The 18,302-nt window shown below is 45.6% G+C and overlaps 1 protein-coding gene across 1 annotated transcript in view; it reads right to left on the bottom strand.

The window, feature by feature from the left end:
• Window positions 1-483: 483 nt before the first annotated feature.
• LOC118359637 (bone morphogenetic protein 7) overlaps window positions 484-18,302 on the bottom strand; it is a 53,160-nt gene continuing 35,341 nt past the window's right edge. Inside the window, exons 2-7 of the mRNA XM_035738213.2 lie at window positions 15,762-15,954; window positions 13,762-13,910; window positions 12,102-12,308; window positions 1,949-2,025; window positions 1,268-1,378; window positions 484-1,116 (exon numbers count right to left, since the gene is read on the bottom strand). Coding sequence (XP_035594106.2) covers window positions 967-1,116; window positions 1,268-1,378; window positions 1,949-2,025; window positions 12,102-12,308; window positions 13,762-13,910; window positions 15,762-15,954 — 887 coding nt within the window. The 3' untranslated portion in view covers window positions 484-966. The remainder of the gene's footprint in view (window positions 1,117-1,267; window positions 1,379-1,948; window positions 2,026-12,101; window positions 12,309-13,761; window positions 13,911-15,761; window positions 15,955-18,302) is intronic.

The raw sequence follows: 18,302 nt of genomic DNA, 5'->3' as shown, positions 1-18,302 counted from the left end.
CGATGTCGGCGCGCTGCGGGAGCCGCGCGTCAGGAGGGGGGTACTGTCACGAGTCCGACCGAGGGTGTTTCCCCTTCCCGGGCGGGTGGCGCTCGGCGGTCGTCATCACCGGCCTATTAGCTGCCACTGATTGTTTTTCCTCTCCCTCCTTGTATGTTTAGTGGTAGCACCTGTTCATGTTTTTTTTTATTTTTTTTTATGTTTAATTAGTTTGTCTTTATTAGACAGCCGGCCCGCCTGGTTGTTGTGCGGGATTATTTTCATTGTAACCTTCGGCTCTGTTGTAGAGGTACGTGTTTAGTGCCTAGTCGTGTATTTCTTCATTGTGTTTTTTCCCCTGTGTTTGGGAACGTTACTTTTGTGAGCACCCTGTGGTGCGTTGGTGCTAGTAAAAGACGCACAGCATTGAACTCTGTCTCCTGCATTTTGACTCCACACCCACGACACCCGGAGCATTACAAACATTCCCAAGACCAGGAAATAAATACGCTTCTCTTTGTTTGAAAAACTATTTACACAGTAATGTACATGAAGAGTCCATAATAGAGAATCCACACTTCCTCGAGCCTGGTCTTTCAGTCATAAAAAGCATACAAAAACAATATAGATCAAAAATATATAGAAAAACACCTTTAACTACACAGAAAACATATTGACATTAACAAAATATTGTTGACTGTGTAATACTATACAATCACTGCTTAAAATGTCTCATACACAGTAGAAAGCACAGAGAGTGTGTGTGTGTGGGGGGGGGGGGTTGTGTGTGTTCCAAGTTGGACTCAATAATCATGATTGTCTGCCAGTCCTCATGTAGCTCCTATCCAGCAGCACGGCAAGGCACTCTAGGACATGTAGTTCATTCATGTGTCCATTCAAGTCTCTAGATGAAAGTCACGTGCGTTGAGGGATATTTAGAGGCAGGAATGTGTGTGTGTGTTGTGAGGGTTCGAGGTTGGCTGTAGTCTAATGGCAGCCACAGGCTCTGACCACCATGTTGCGGTACTTCTTGAGGATGACATTGGAGCTGTCGTCAAAGTAGAGCACTGAGATGGCATGGAGATGGGTGGGAGCACAGCAGGGCTTAGGAATGGTGTCTGGGCTTATTAGGTGGACCTATACGGGGGGGTAAAGAGATGGGGGTTGGAGTAAGGGAGATACTGAATTGATAACATGTCAATGCAGTTGTCTTTGTGTTGACGCTGTCTAGTATATTGACTGAATGAATGATACTAAAGTATCATGTTTATTCTTGGAGGGTACTCACTAGTGTCTGCACAATGGCGTGGTTAGTGGCATTCATGTAGGAGTTAAGAGGGAAGGCACACTCTCCCTCACAGTAATAAGCTGCATAGCCCTCTGGAGCTATGATCCAGTCCTGAGAGAGAGAGAGAGAGAGAGAGAGAGAGAGAGAGAGAGAGAGAGAGAGAGAGAGAGAGAGAGAGAGAGAGAGAGAGAGAGAGGGGAGAGGGATAGAGGGTGGATAAAGAGAGAAAGAGAGTCACACTGTTATCCTTCATGTGATTGTGTGATCAGCATGTGATGCATGCCACAGTAGTCACGGTAGCCTCAGTAGTAGCAACAAGCTTCCCGGTTCTAAACTCAGAACTTGTTGTGAACTGTGGAGCCCTAGTAAGGCAATAAATCTGCCCCTTTCCTTAGCATAACCCACTGTTTACCCAGCTGTTGTAATGGATATCATGGACACCAGTGAAAACTGTAGATCACTTTGGATTTAGGTCTCTGCTAACAAAAGGCATTAGGGAGGACAGGGAGGGAAACAGAGGGGACGGAGTGTAGAAGAGGGAGAACAGAGGACGGGTGAGGAAGAGATAAGTGGGAGCGAGTGAGAAAAGGGGATAGATATTAAGAGGGATGGTGGATAAAAGAAAAAGGAGAAGAGGAGAAAGAGGGAGAGATGGAGGAATGTATGCGGTGCGCACGGTACCTGCCACCCCAGGTCTCTGAAGCTGACATAGAGCTCGTGTTTCTTGCATGCCTGCTTCTGATCAGCACTGCTGTTCTCTGAGAGAGAGATAGGGGGGGAGAAAGAGAAAGAGAGAGAGTGAGAGAGAGAGAGAGTGAGAGAGAGAGAGAGAGAGAGAGAGAGAGAGAGAGAGAGAGAGAGAGAGAGAGAGAAAAGAAACAAACAAAGAAACAAAGAAAGAAACAGAAAGAAACAAAGAAAGAAAGAAACAGAAAGAAAGAAAGAAAGAAAGAAAGAAAGAAAGAAAGAAAGAAAGAAAGAAAGAAAGAAAGAAAGAAAAGAAATGGAGAAAGAAGGTAGTGGAGAGATAAAGAGGAGTGTAAAACATTACAATATTATAGCATGGTAACATAAAACCTTGCTGTACATGATATCAGTCTATGTAGTACAGGCCTAAACATTTAGGGGTTCACTGTGGGGCTACCAGAGCAGAGAGAGGACAGAGAGAGGACAGAGGCTTAACCCATCTCTTTCACCACTCCATTCTATTCCCTCTCTTCTTCTTTCTATTCCCTCCCTCCCTCTGGTAGGGGTTCTGTAGAACATGCATTTGACCCAGTCATTGGGATTGGGAATGATCAGGAACAACTGGTTCTCATCAGCTCAGTCACACATACACACACACACACACACACACACACACACACACACACACACACACACACACACACACACACACACACACACACACACACACACACACACACACACACACACACACACACACACACACACACACACACACACACACACACACACACACACACACACACACACAGTGCAGACGTGATCTGCCCAGAACATAGGACCTGCCTTTGCTCTATGCTCGGTTCTTGGCCCTGTCTGTCCACTCCATGAGGCTCATGTATTTAAAGCCCATGCATTAAGACATCAAGGTTCACAGATTTGGCAAGTCGGTTAGGGCATCTACTTTGTAAATGACACAAGTAATTTTTCCTACAATTGTTTAGAGACAGATTATTTCCTTATAATTCACTGTATCACAATTCCAGTGGGTCACGAGTTTACATACACTAAATTGACTGTGCCTTTAAACAGCTTGGAAAATTCCAGAAAATGTCTTTGCTTTAGAAGCTTCTGATAGGCTAATTGACACAATTGGAGGTGTACCTCTGGATGTATTTCAAGGCCTACCTTCAAACTCAGTGCCTCTACTTGACATCATGGGAAAATCAAAATAAATCAGCCAAGACCTCAGAAAACACATTGTAGACCTCCACAAGTCTGGTTCATCCTTGGGAGCAATTTCCAAATGCCTGAAGGTACCACGTTCATCTGTACAAACAACAGTATGCAAGTATAAACACCATGGGACCACGCAGCTGTCATACCGCTCAGGAAGGAGATGAACGTACTTTGGTTTGAAAAGTGCAAATCACTCCCAGAACAACAGCAAAGGACCGTGTGAAGATGCTGGAGGAAACAGGTACAAAAGTATCTATATCCACAGTATATATCCACAGAGTTCTTAATCGACATAACCTGAAAGTCCGCTCAGCAAGGAAAAAGGCACGAGTCTACAACAACCATAAATAAAAGCCTGACTACGGTTTGCAACTGCACTTGGGGACAAAAATCGTACTTTTTGGAGAAATGTCCTCTGGTCTGATGAAACAAAAATAGAACTGTTTGGCCATAATGACCATCGTTATGTTTGGAGGAAAAAGGGGGAGGCTTGCAAGCCGAAGAACACCATCCCAACCGTGAAGCACTGGGGTGGCGGCATCATGTTGTGGGGGTGCTTTGCTGCAGGAGGTACTGGTGTACTTCAGAAAATAGATGGCAAAATGAGGGAGTAAAATTATGTGGATATATTGAAGCAACATCTCAAGACATCAGTCAGGAAGTTAAAGCTTGGTCGCAAATGGATCTTCCAAATGAACAATGACCCCAAGCATACTTCCAAAGTTGTGGCAAAATGTCTTAAGGACAGAAATTCAAGGTATTGGAGTGGCCATCACAAAGCCCTGATCTCAATCCCATAGAAGATTTGTGGGCAGAACTGAAAAGGTGTGTGTGAGCAAGGAGGCCTACAAACCTGACTCAGTTACATCAGCTCGGTCAGGAGGAATGGGACAAAATTCAGCCAACTTATTGTGGGAAGCTGGTGGAAGACTACCTGAAATGTTTGACCCAAGTTAAACAATTTTAAGGCAATGCTACCAAATACTAATTGAGTGTATGTAAACTTCTGACCCACTGGGAATGTGATGAAAGAAATAAAAGCTGAAAGAAATAATTCTCTCTACTATTATTCTGACATTTAAAATGAAGTGGTGATCCTAACTGACCCAAGACAAGGAATTTTTACTCTGATTAAATGTCAGGAATTGTGAAAAACTGAGTTTAAATGTATTTGGCTAAGGTGTATGTAAACTTCTGACTTCAACTGTATATATATTATAAAGCAGGCAGGCAGGCATCGAGGCATTCAGTTACTGTTTGATTTAATGTTAGATGGGCAAAACTAGTGGCCTAAGCGAGTTTGAGCGTGGTATGATCCAGCATCCCGAAGTCGCCTCTTCACTGTTCACATTGAGACTGGTGTTTTGTGGGTACTATTTAATGAAGGTGCCAGTTGAGGACTTGTGAGGCGTCTGTTTCTCAAATTAGACACTAATGTACTTGTCCTCTAGTTTAGTTGTGCACCGGGGCCTCCCACTCCTCTTTCTATTCTGGTTAGAGACAGTTTACGCTGTTCTGAGAAGGGAGTAGTGCACAGTGTTGTACGAGATCTTCAGTTTCTTGGCAATTTCTCACATGAAATAGCCTTTATTTCTCAGAACAAGAATAGACTGACGAGTTTGAGAAGAAAGTTATTTGTTTCTAGCCATTTTGAGCCTGTAATCGAACCCACAAATGCTGATGCTCCAGATACTCAACTAGTCTAAAGAAGGCCAGTTTTATTGCTTCTTTAATCAGAACAACAGTTGTCAGCTGTGCTAACATAATTGCAAAAGGGTTTTCTAATGATCAATAAACTTGGATTAGCTAACCCAACGTGCCATTGGAACACAGGAGTGATGGTTGCTGATAATGGGCCTCTGTAGGCCTATGTAGATATTCCATTCTGCCGTTTCCAGCTACAATAGTCATTTACAACATTAACAATGTCTACACTGTATTTCTGATCAATTTGATGTTATTTTAATGGACAAAAAAATGTGCTTTTCATTCAAAAACAAGGACATTTCTAAGTGACCCCGAACTATTGAACGGTGGTGTATGTAAAGACAAGATTAATTCAAGAATAGTGTGATGAGTGACAATATTAGCCTATCATTTGTAAATGATATATTATCACTTGTCAATAATGCCCAGCTGAAGGCAAACAGGGCATGCTTTTCCCCCCCGACTTCTTCAAATTATAGTCGCTTACTTCATGTAGCCTAGCCCATAGGCCACTTCATGTAGCCTAGCCCATAGGCCACTTCATGTAGCCTAGCCCATAGGCCACTTCATGTAGCCTAGCCCATAGGCCACTTCATGTAGCCTAGCCCATAGGCCACTTCATGTAGCCTAGCCCATAGGCCACTTCATGTAGCCTAGCCCATAGGCCACTTCATGTAGCCTAGCCCATAGGCCACTTCATGTAGCCTAGCCCATAGGCCACTTCATGTAGCCTAGCCCATAGGCCACTTCATGTAGCCTAGCCCATAGGACACTTCATGTAGCCTAGCCCATAGGCCACTTCATGTAACCTAGCCCATAGGCCACTTCATGTAGCCTAGCCCATAGGCCACTTCATGTAGCCTAGCCCATAGGCCACTTCAAGTAGCCTAGCCCATAGGCCACTTCATGTAGCCTAGCCCATAGGCCACTTCATGTAGCCTAGCCCATAGGCCACTTCATGTAGCCTAGCCCATAGGCCACTTCATGTAGCCTAGCCCAGAGGCCACTTCATGTAGCCTAGCCCATAGGCCACTTCATGTAGCCTAGCCCATAGGCCACTTCATGTAGCCTAGCCCATAGGCCACTTCATGTAGCCTAGCCCATAGGCCACTTCATGTAGCCTAGCCCATAGGCCACTTCATGTAGCCTAGCCCATAGGCCACTTCATGTAGCCTAGCCCATAGGCCACTTCATGTAGCCTAGCCCATAGGCCACTTCATGTAGCCTAGCCCATAGGCCACTTCATGTAGCCTAGCCCATAGGCCACTTCATGTAGCCTAGCCCATAGGCCACTTCATGTAGCCTAGCCCATGTTTTCATAATGTTTGTTTATTAACAACTAAAGTGGTCAAATAACGTCTTAAAATGAAGCACATTACTCCGCTTTGCAACAGGTGTAGAGCCTAACTGGCATACAATACACAGCGTGTGAGTTTCTCGTTTGGGGAAGATGATTTTCACCATAAAAATGCACCTTTATAATAAAAGCATTACATGCATAATCACATCTCTGGTCACTTTTGAGAATGTTGCTTTTCTGCTAATGGAACATTTGTGCTTATAACCTACTGCCGTGTTCACATTGCTGCCCTCATAATGTGAAGAAAAAGCCCAATAGTTTATCAACATTTTAAGCTAAACGTTCTCATCTGTTGCGTCAGGCTCATTGCTTAATTTTTTTTTTATGCTAGTGGTTGTATTAATGTGGGATCTATCACATCCCACAACTGTCCCAGACTATGTTTGGAATATTTATTTCTTGCACAGAATAGAATATGTGAACTTTTGTACTATGGGGGACAGTAGATTGACATAGGCTAGTGCTTTTGCTGTTCGTTAGGCCTTCTCATCTTATTGGCTGATGAAAAGTTAATGTGGATAGTTCTTCCATATCTTCAATATGCGCCTCGGAATTGGATGAGGACACACACAGTTGGGTCCCTGATGTGTCTGTCTTCACTTGTTGTAAGGATCTACGCTGGAGACGAGAAGCAAGTACAAGGAGTGAACATTTACTGGAAAACGGACATCAAACCAAAACAAGAACACTGTCTGAAAAGGGGGAACATAACGACAATAATGCTGACATGGGGAATCAACTGAGGAACAGACAGATATATAAGGGCAATCAACAAAGTAATGGAGTCCAGGTGAGTCCAATATTGCGCAGCTGTGCGCAATGATGGTGACAGGTGTGCGCAATGAAGAGCAGCCTGGCACCCTCGAGCGCCAGAGGGGGAGCGGGAACATGCGTGACACTTGTAGCCTGTGAGAAAGAGGTGCTTCGGCACGCAGCCGGGAGAAGGGAATTAGGGCACAACAGCCACTGGCCGCAAAAGGCATGCATTTTTTTAGGGGGCATAATGGCCACAAAAATGGGATGCCACCAAATCGAAGCATTATCAAGTGCTTGTCAAATTGTGAATGAGAGACCGATGAAGTGTGTGCAGCCTGTGCAAGAAACAAAGCAGAGCTCATGCCTTTCATGCAACTTTTTTCAAATGATCATTCGAGTCGCATCATGCAGCCTTAGAATGTAGTAAAAATCATAACATATAGCCCAACTTTTGTATCACAACTAAAGTCACATAAATAATTGTTAACTGTTCAACACAGAATAGCCGCATGTGCAAACTGTGAAAACGTGCAAACTGAAAAGCACATATCCTGAGGCCACATTTATTGTAGCTGGGGATTTTAACAAAGCAAATTTGAGGAAAAGGAAAACTCCAAAATTCTATTAATACATTGACTGTAGTACTCTCTTAGGAAAAACACTAGACCACTGCTATTTGCCTTTTCGATATGCCTACAAGGCCCTCCCTGCCCTCCCTTCGGCAAATCAGATCACGACTTCATTTTACTCCTCCCTTCCTATAGGCAGAAACTCAAACAGGAAGTACCAGTGCTGAGGTCAATTCAACGCTGGTCTGAGTAATCGGAATCCATGCTTCAAGATTGTTTTGATCATGCGGACTGGGATATGTTCCAGGTAGCCTCTCAGAATAACATTGACGTTTACACAGACATGGTGACTGAGTTCACCGGGAAGCGTATAGGGGATATTGTTCCCACGGTGACTACTCAAATACAAACAGTGGAGTTATTCCCTCCGTAAGGCAATCAAACAGTCAAAACATCAGTACAGAGACAAAGTGGAGTCGCAATTCAACGGCTCAGACACGAGACATATGTGGCAGGGTCTACAGACAATCACAGATTACAAAGGGAAAACCTGCCACGTCGCTCCCAAACGAGTTAAACATATTCTTCGTCCACTTTGAAGATAACACAGTGCACCGATGTGGCTCGCTCCCAAGGACTGTGGGCTCTCATTCTCTGTGGCCAACGTGAGTAAGACATTTAAACGTGTTCATCTTCACAAGGCTGTCGGCCCAGACGGCATCCTTAGCCGCGTCCTCAGAGCATGCGCAGACCAGCTGGCTGGAGTGTTTACGGACATATTCAATCTCTCCTTTCCCAGTCTGCTGTCCCCACTTGCTTCAAGATGTCCACCATTGATCCTGTACCCAAGAAAGCAAAGGTAACTGAACTAAATGTTTTATCGCCCCGTAGCAGTCACCTCTGTCATCATGAAGTGCTTTGAGAGGCTAGTTAAGGATCATATCACCTCTACCTTACCTGACACCCTAGACCTACTTCAATTTTCTTACCGCCCCAATAGATCCACAGACGATGCAATCGCCATCTCACTGCACTCTGCCCTATACCATCTGGACAAGAGGGATACCTACGTCAGAATGCTGTTCAACCTTCAACACCATAGTACCCTCATTATTAAGCTCGGGGCCCTGGGTCTGAATCCGCCCTGTGCAACTGGGTCCTGGACTTCCTTACAGGCCGCCCCCAGGTGGTGAAGGAAGGAAACAACACCTCCACTTCGCTGATCCTCAACACAGGGGCCCCAGAAGGGTGTGTACTTAGCACCCTCCTGTACTCCTTGTTCACTCATGACTCTGTGGCCATGCACACCTCCAACTGAAACATCAAGTTTGCAAATTACACAACAGTAGTAGGCCTGATTACCAACAATGACAAGACAGCCAACAGGCAGGAGGTGAGGGCCCTGGCGGAAGGGTGCCAGGAAAATAACCTCTCCCTCAACATCAACAAAATGAAGGAGCTGATCGTGGACTTCAGGAAACAGCAGAGGGAGCACTCCCCTAACCACATCGACGGGACCACAGTGGAGAACGTGAAAAGCTTCAAGTTCCTTCGGCGTACACATCACTGATAATCTGAAATGGTCCAGAAATTTGGATTGGCCCCTAAGACCTTCAGAAACATTTACAGATTGAGATTTACAGATGCACAATTGAGAGCATGCTTTCGGGCTGTCTCACCGCCTGGTACGGCAACTGCACCGCCCGCAACCACAGGGCGCTCCAGAGGGTGGTGCGGTCTGCCCAACGCATCACCGGGGGCACACTGCCTACCCTCCAGGACACCTACACCATCCAATGTCACAGGAAGGCCAAAAAGATCATCAAGTACATAAACCACCCCACCCACTGCCAGTTCACCCCGCTATCATCCAGAAGGTGAGGTCAGTACAGGTGCATCAAAGCTGGGACCGAGAGATGAAAAACAGCTTCTATCTCAAGGCCATCAGACTGTTAAATAACCATCACTAGCCTGCTACCACCCGGTTACTCAACCCTGCATCTTAGAGGCTGCTGTCCTACACTGTATACATAGACATGGAATCACTGGCCACTTTAATAATGGAACACTAGTCATTTTAATAATGTTTGCATACTGCTTTACTCATCTCATATGTAAATACTGTATTCTATTCTACTGTATTTTAGTCAATGCCACTCCAACATTGCTCATCCTAATATTTCTATATTTCTTAATTCCATTCTTTTACTTTTAGATGTGTGTATTGTTGTGAATTGTTAGATATTACTGCGCTATTGGAGCTAGGAACACAAGCATTTCGCTACACCCACAATAACATCTGCTAAACATGTGTATGTGATCAATAGAATTAGATTCCCTCAAATTGTTAGATGAATATACGTTTTCTATTTTATTCAGCTATGTTAAATTGTTCATTCTTCATACCGGTACTTTAAAATAATGGCATGGAATTCTAAGAAAACCCACAGCCATATGACACAGCCAGATCAGGGCCTAACATAAGGACAACTCAGAGTATGCTATACTGTTCTCCTGAAATAGACTACATTTTCTTCATATCATTTTTCTTTACACCTGTTTATAATAAATAATGATGGTGATGGTGTCGGTTGTATTACATGGCTGTATTAGACTTTTTAAAATGTAGACGTTCCAAAGGTCTGCATCAGGGGCTTGTGGGCTGTGTGGAAACCAGGAGATGCTAAATGTGTTGATGTTAATTAACGGTCACCATGAGACCAAAGGTCTGCATCAGTGGCTTGTAGGCTGTGTGGAAACCAGGAGATGCTAAATGTGTTTATGTTAATTAACGGTCAATTACCGTGAGACCGGCAGTTATTTCATGACCACCACAGCGCGGGTGAAAACAGCTCGTTGATGAGAGGTCAAAGGAGAATGGCAAGAATCGCGCCAGCTAACAGACAAGCAGGCAAATAACTGTGCAGTACAACAGTGGTGTGCAGAACGGCATCTCGGAACGCACAATTTGTCGGGCCTTGTCACGGATGGGCTGTTGCAGCAGACCACACCAGGTTCCACTCCTATCAGCTAAAAACAAGAAGAAAAGCCTCCAGTGGGCATGTGATCACCAACACTGGACAATAAGGAGTGGAATAACTTTTCCTGGTCTGACAAAAAATGGTTCCTGTTGCGTCATGTTGATGGCAGCGTCAGGATTTGGAGTAAGCAGCATGAGTCCATGGCCCCATCCTGCCTGGTGTCAATGGTACAGGCTGGTTGGATTGGGGTAATGGTGTGGGGAATGTTTTCCTGGCACACGTTAGGTCCCTTGATATCAACTGAGCAACTTTTGCATGCCCTGAATCATTTAGGCTGTTCTGGAGTCAAAGGTACTAGATGGGTGTACCTAATAAAATGGTGTATGTGATCGTATACAAATGTAAGCAAGGTTTGAAATGATGTTTTAGTCAAATATTATATGTGCTTGGGCTTCTTGCAGTCAATTTGCAGTCTACAATTGTTTTCTAATTTTGTTCCGGCCCCCAGACCATCCACTCAAGAAACAAGCTGAATCTATTTGATGAACCCTGGCCTAGACTATTTTCCTATCCAGTCCCAATCCCACTGAAATCCCAAATCTGGACTCTTGTCTCACATGAAAATTCCTAACTTTATTCTGTAATCCATAGGTTGAAGTATCATACTTTGTTTCTCACCTTTGCATGTCAAAATACCACTATAACATAGTGTGATCAACAAACAGTATGAGATGAGAGTTGGTCCCCGTTAAGATTCCCTGGTATTTAAACTATTTCCACTCTTCATCTCCCTGTTATTCATGATCTGATCTGCTATCTGTATGATCATTAACTTGATTAAGAGAAAGAATAGGAGGTTATCTAGCAAGCTTAGCAACTTTGGTCACTTGACCTTTGTTTGCTGGCATTACAAAGTTTGTATAATTGGTTTGGAGGGGGAAAGTTTGTGTGTGTGTGTGTGTGTGTGTGTGTGTGTGTGTGTGTGTGTGTGTGTGTGTGTGTGTGTGTGTGTGTGTGTGTGTGTGTGTGTGTGTGTGTGTGTGTGTGTGTGTGTGTGTGTGTGTGTGTGAGTGTGTGTGTGTGTGTGTGTCTATGTGTGTCTGTGTGTGTCTGTGTGTGTGAGAGAGTGTGTGTGTGTACGTCTGTGTGTGTGTGTGTGTACGTCCAACTGTGTGTGTGTGTGTGTGTGTGTGTGTGTGTGTGTGTGTGTGTGTGTGTGTGTGTGTGTGTGTGTGTGTGTGTGTGTGTGTGTGTGTGTGTGTGTGTGTGTGTGTGTGTGTGTGTGTGTACGTCTGTGTGTGCGTGCATGTGTGTTGATCCTTAGAGATATGTGGAGAATTATTGTAAAGAGGCAGTAGTAGACAGTAGTAGCCCTGGCCTCCATCTGCCTACCATTTCACCTGGAACCCACACCAGAGCCAGCCACCACTACATCAACATATCACTGTGCCATTTAAAAGGCCTTCCACAAATACACATGCTGCTGTAAGGCACATTCTCTTAGCCTCCCTCTCCCCTCATCCCCCAGTCCTTACCTGCAATGTTGGTCACTCGGAGTGCCTCCTGGCCCTTGTTGGCCCCTTTGGAGCGGTTGGGGTTGCGTTGTTTGGTGCCCCCTGGTGCTGAGCGGATGCTGCGCAGGTGCACCTCTGTGGCTTTGAAGAAGGCCACCATGAAGGGCTGTTTATTCTGAGGACCACTGAGGCCGATCAGCCCTGCCATCCGCGGGTTCACACTCTCACCTGCAGGGGGAGACACAGAGGACAGCATGTCAGAGACATGTCTCTGTGAGTGTGTGTATCTAAAGTGTGTGTGGTCCACTCAGTCTCTAATGAGAACCATTTATTTAGTCTGTGTAATGCTGAAAATTGATGTTATCCCAAATATGAGGATCTCTCTCTTTCTCTCTCTCTCTCTCGCTCTTGCTCTCTATCTCTCTCTCAGTTTGGACCTGGGAAATGTCAAGCACCAAAGTAATACCAGACATCAAAGAGATACACTCTCTCCCAATAGATCTGACAGTGTTTAAGGTTTGTGTGTGTGTGGCAGATTGGCGTTTTTAATCATAAATCTTGTTCTGGCGGCAGCTCTGCAGAGCTGGCACTAGCTGGCACTGCCACAATGTCATAAAATGTGATTTTAAACCTAATGCTAACCTTAACCCTAACCTTAACCACATTGCTAACCCTAACCGTAGATTAAGACCAAAAATGCATTTTTACAATATAGTCAATAAGTCCATTTTGACTTTGCAGCTGGTCTATCTAGCAGAAATGGCTCAGTTCTGCCTCAAGGACTCCCAAAAAAATGTCAACATGTGTGTGTGAGAGAGAGATCTGGGTGAACATGTGATGTTCAGAGGAATGTGCCTGTGATCATAGTGCAGAGGTAAACTAATGTTGCCCGCAGCCAGTGGCGGTCCTAGCTTGTATGGATCCCTGGGCAAGCCCCCCCCTTCAGCGCCCTGTGCCGCCCCCGGTAAGATGCCCATGTCACCTATACCTATATCCATCACTGCCCGCAGCCCACGGTGACGGGACGTCTCACGAGCATGCCAGCACACGCCCGTCCATACCCCTCCCAACACACACACATAAACACACACTGTCCCTAACATGAAAGAAACATGGATCATCCTTCTATCATCACTGAGGTAAAATCACTGAGGTCTCCTCAGAAACACTGTCATACAGTACTACTGTTGATGCTGCTGTTGTTGTTGTTGATTTGAAATGACTAACATCCTGCCATCCTGATAGCAATCTCGCCTCCGCTCTAAAGAGAAACTTGACTCGATAGAAATACATCTGCATTACATGTTGTTTGTTGTAATCTTTTCTGCATGGGCGATAGTGATGATGAGGGTATAGTGGATCGTGTTAAATAATGACGGCTTGTATTATCCCTCTACCAGTGTGTTCTCTCTGTGTTGTGTGCTGGTAGAGAATGTGCCATTGCTATGCACTGAGGTCATACTGCTCATGCTGTCTCCTGTTCTTACATGAATCCAGGCCAGGCCCCATATACATCATTTAGATCCTAATTAATAAGAATATATGGAAAGGGATGAGCTGGTCCTAGATCAGTACTCATACTGTAAGCTATATGGTTAGGGGTCCTAACCTCTCATATGGAAGTTCTGGTTTAGAGAGCTCCCTCTGGGTTCTAGACCTGGTTCAAAGGCCCTCTGCTTACCGGTAGTGCTCTCCAGAGCCAGCTGCAGGCCCAGGTTGTGTCCAGGATTCAGAACCCAGTGGTTACTGGTCAATGTCACATCAATCACCAGCCACCCCTCCTCAGCCGCCCAGATGACCCGCGAGTCCAACAGAAACAGGTCCGACTTCCTGGAGGAGATACACAGACACACACACACATGTGCATGCATGAGTAAACATTCACACAAACACGGAGACAAACACACACACATACACAACCAGACCCACATGGGACCCAAACATGCAAACATACGCAAAGAAACACACACACACACAGATACAGACAAACACACACACACATACAAGCCTGCAAACTTAAATAATATGTGCAAAAAGTGTGGAGCTGAGGAGTAGAACAAGTAAGAGAGCGAGATCAGGGCAACAGAGAAAGAGGGAGGGAGGGAGGGAGGGAGGGAGGGAGGGAGGGAGGGAGGGAGGGAGGGAGGGAGGGAGGGAGGGAGGGAGGGAGGGAGGGAGGGAGGGAGGGAGGGAGGGAGGGAGGGCTCCAGATGGGGAGGTCCAGGGGAACACTTAATTTCCTCAATTGACAATAATGACTTTATAAACGACTGCTCCGTTCATACTGAACACACTGTCCATCACACACGGGAATTAAGGGAGTGAAACAGAAAAAGAGAGAGAGAGAGGTAGAGAGAGAGAGAGAGAGAGAGAGAGAGAGAGAGAGAGAGAGAGAGAGAGAGAGGTAGAGAGAGAGGGAGAGAGTGAAGGAGAGAGAGAGAGAGAGAGGTAGAGAGAGAGAGGTAGAGAGAGAGGTAGAGAGTGAAGGATAGAGAGAGAGAGAGAGGTAGAGAGATAGAGGTAGAGAGAGAGGTAGAGAGTGAAGGATAGAGAGAGAGAGAGAGGTAGAGAGAGAGGTAGAGAGAGAGAGAGAGAGAGAGAGAGAGAGAGAGAGAGAGAGAGAGAGAGAGAGAGAGAGAGAGGGAGAGAGAGAGAGAGAGAGAGAGAGGTAGAGAGAGAGAGAGAGAGAGAGAGAGAGAGAGAGAGAGAGGGAGAGAGAGAAAGAGAGAGGGAGAGAGAGAGAGAGAGAGGTAGAGAGAGAAAGAGAGAGGGAGAGGTAGAGAGAGAGGTAGAGAGAGAGAGAGGTAGAGAGAGAAGGATAGAGAGAGAGAGAGGTAGAGAGAGAGAGGTAGAGAGAGAGAGGTAGAGAGAGAAGGATAGAGAGAGAGAGAGAGGTAGAGAGAGAGGTAGAGAGAGAGAGAGTAGAGAGAGAGAGAGAGAGAGTAGAGAGAGAAGGATAGAGAGAGAGAGAGAGAGAGAGAGGTAGAGAGAGAGAGAGGTAGAGAGAGAGAGGTAGAGAGAGAGAGGTAGAGAGAGAGAGAGGTAGAGAGAGAAGGATAGAGAGAGAGAGAGGTAGAGAGAGAGAGAGGTAGAGAGAGAGAGAAGGATAGAGAGAGAGAAGGATAAAGAGAGAGAGAGAGAGAGAGAGAGAGAGAGAGAGAGAAAGAAAGAAAGAAAGAAAGAAAGAAAGAAAGAAAGAAAGAAAGAAAGAAAGAATGAAGGAGAGAGAAAGAAACATAGAGAAAGAATCCTTGTCCAACTAAAAATCAATGTTCTAAAGTGGAATGTTTTTGTATTTTTCTCCTCTTTTCCTTTCTGATATTCTATCCCTTCTGCCTCCAGTATCCATCATTCCTCCCAGGCCAGTGTTGGTCTACTGACAGGTTGGATAGTGTGTCATAGTGCTCTGCTTCACACACACTTCCCTGGCAGAGGGATATATGTGTTGTTCCCCCTAGAGCTGTGCAGGCAGCAGAAGCCTTTAGGAGGGGTCAGAGACCTGGCCCTTTACACAGCATAGGTTATACACACCTTCCACATGGCTGTGGGAAAGACTGGATATACTCACTGATCTTTGAAAACAATGTTGGGAGAATAGAAGTGAGGGAACACAACCTGTTGCTGTGTGACATAACAGAGGAGAACCCTAAAACATACTGACACACACACACTGTCCCTCACCTGTCGTTGTGTTCCTTCAGCACCTGGTAGACACTGATGCGGAAGGTCTCATTCTCAAAGCGCTCGTGGATGAAGTCCTTATAGATGCGGAACTCTGCAGCGGTGACCGCTTCCCCATCGGGAATACGTGATAGGTCGAAACGAAACTCTCTGTGGTGCCGCCTGACCGAGAGAAACTCCTTATCGTGCTCCACTGGAACACAAAAACACGCACAAAGGATCAGACAGACAGAACACCACAAACACAAGCATGCACGTGCACACACACACAAACTCTCTCCTCTTCTCTGAACCCCAGAGACTCATCTCTCCTCTCCTCCTCCCTGAACACCAGAGACTCGTCTCTCCTCTCCTCCTCTCTGAACCCCAGAGACTAGTCTCTCCTCTCCTCCTCTCTGAACCCCAGAGACTAGTCTCTCCTCCTCTCTAAACCCCAGAGAATTGTCTCTCCTCTCCTCCTCTCTGAACCCCAGAAACTCGTCTCTCCTCTCCTCTTCTCTGAACCCCAGAGACTAGACTCTCCTCTCCTCCTCTCTGAACCCCAGAGACTCGTCTCTCCTCTCCTCTTCTCTGAACCCCAGAGACTAGTCTCTCCTCTCATCTGAACCTCTGAACCTCTCTCTCACACACACACACACACACACACACACACACACACACACACACACACACACACACACACACACACACACACACACACACACACACACACACACACACACACACACACACACACACACACACACACACAGGTAGCCTAGTGGTTAGAGTAGACTAGTGGCAGGTAGCCTAGTGGTCTGAGTGTTGGATTAGTAACCGAAAGGTTGCTAGTTTGAATCCCCGATCTGTCGATCTGCCCTTGAGAAAGGCACTTAACCCTAATTGCCTCAGGATTGCCATCAATAATGGCTGATCCCTGGCTGTGACCCCACTCTCTGAGGGTGTCTCAGGGGGAGTTGGGATATGCAAAAAAAATATATTTCACACCTCAGACTTGTACAGTGTATAAGCACCCCCTGTTTGACTGTTGGAGTGTGCACATAGATACGCACTCACATACTAAAGATGGTGCTGTATGGCTGCTGTCTTGCTCTGACCCAATGTAGCCATTTTGTGATTCCGCACTGAGCTGAACGGTAGAGCTGCCACTTTCAAGGAGCGGGACTCATTCATTTTTGATTTTATTTAACCTTTATTTAACTAGGCAAGTCAGTTAAGAACAAATTCTTATTTACAATGACGGCCTACGAAAAGGCAAAAGGCCTCCTGCGGGGACGGGGTCTGGGATTAAAAATAAAAAGGAGGCCCACAAGAATGGAATGGTCTACCATATCAAAAGCTTTGGCCAAGTCAATAAAAATAGCAGCACAATATTGCTTAGAATCAAGGGCAATGGTGACATCATTGAGGACCTTAAAGGTTGCAGTGACACATCCATAACCTGAGCGGAAACCAGATTTCATACCAGAGATAATAGTATAGACATCAAGAAAGCCAGTCAGTTGATTATTGACAAGTTTTTTGATAAGCAGGGCCTATAGGCCTAGGATCACCGTGGTTGCCTACCAAGCAATGGGAACCTCCCCAGAAAGGAGAGACAGGTTAAAAAGGTCGGAGAGAGGCTTGACGATGATAGGGGCAGCAACCTTAAAGAAGAAAGGGTCTAAACCATCCGACCCAGATGTTTTTTTGAGGTGAAGTTTCAGGAGCTCCTTTCGCACCTCTGACTCAGTGACTGCCTGCAGGGATAAACTTTGTAGCAGGGCAGGGGAAAAAGAGGGAGAAGCGGTGGGGATAGTCGCATTAGAAGGGGTGGGAGATGAGGAAATGTTGGACGGGCAAGGTGGCATGGCTGAGTCGAATAGGAATTGTGACTTAATGAAGTGGTGATTAAAGGGCTCAGCCATCTGCTGCTTGTCAGTAACAACCACATCATCAACATTAAGGAACATTAAGTACTTCTTGGGTTTATACCCACAGAGAGAGAACTGCTCCTTAAAGTAACTAACTTTGGCCTTCCGGATAGCCTGAGTGCACTTATTTCTTGTTTGCCTGAACGAGAGCTAGTCAGCGTGAGCATGCGTGTGCCGAGCTATTTGCCAAATGCAATTCTTGTGGTGGATCAACTCTGCGAGATCACGGTCGAACCAAGGGCTGAACCTGTTTTTAATTCTCATTTTCTTTATGGGGCCCTGTTTGTTAACAATTCCACTGAAAATATCAAAAAAGAAGGTCCAAGCGTCTTCGACAGAGGGGTCAAGCTGATTCCATACCATTTTACAGAGGCCAGTTCATGAAGGAAGGCTTGCTCATTAAAGTGTTTTAGCAAGCGTCTATGACAAATCAGGACAGGTTGTTTCACTGAGCAGCCATTACGAACACAGGCTGTAAAACTTTGATCACTAAGGTCATTACAGAAAACACCAGACTGATACGCGGACGCTAATAAGAAATCCTGCTATGCCCTCAGTCAGACCATCAAACAGGCAAAGCGTCAATACTCGCACAGTCGCGAGTCTACCAAACGAGCTAAATTACTTC

Source organism: Oncorhynchus keta, chromosome 27, assembly GCF_023373465.1.
Source record: "Oncorhynchus keta strain PuntledgeMale-10-30-2019 chromosome 27, Oket_V2, whole genome shotgun sequence".
NCBI classification, from domain to species: Eukaryota; Metazoa; Chordata; class Actinopteri; order Salmoniformes; family Salmonidae; genus Oncorhynchus; species Oncorhynchus keta.
The sequence above is the reverse complement of the archived record's forward strand: the minus strand, read 5'-3'. Positions and strand labels throughout refer to the sequence as shown.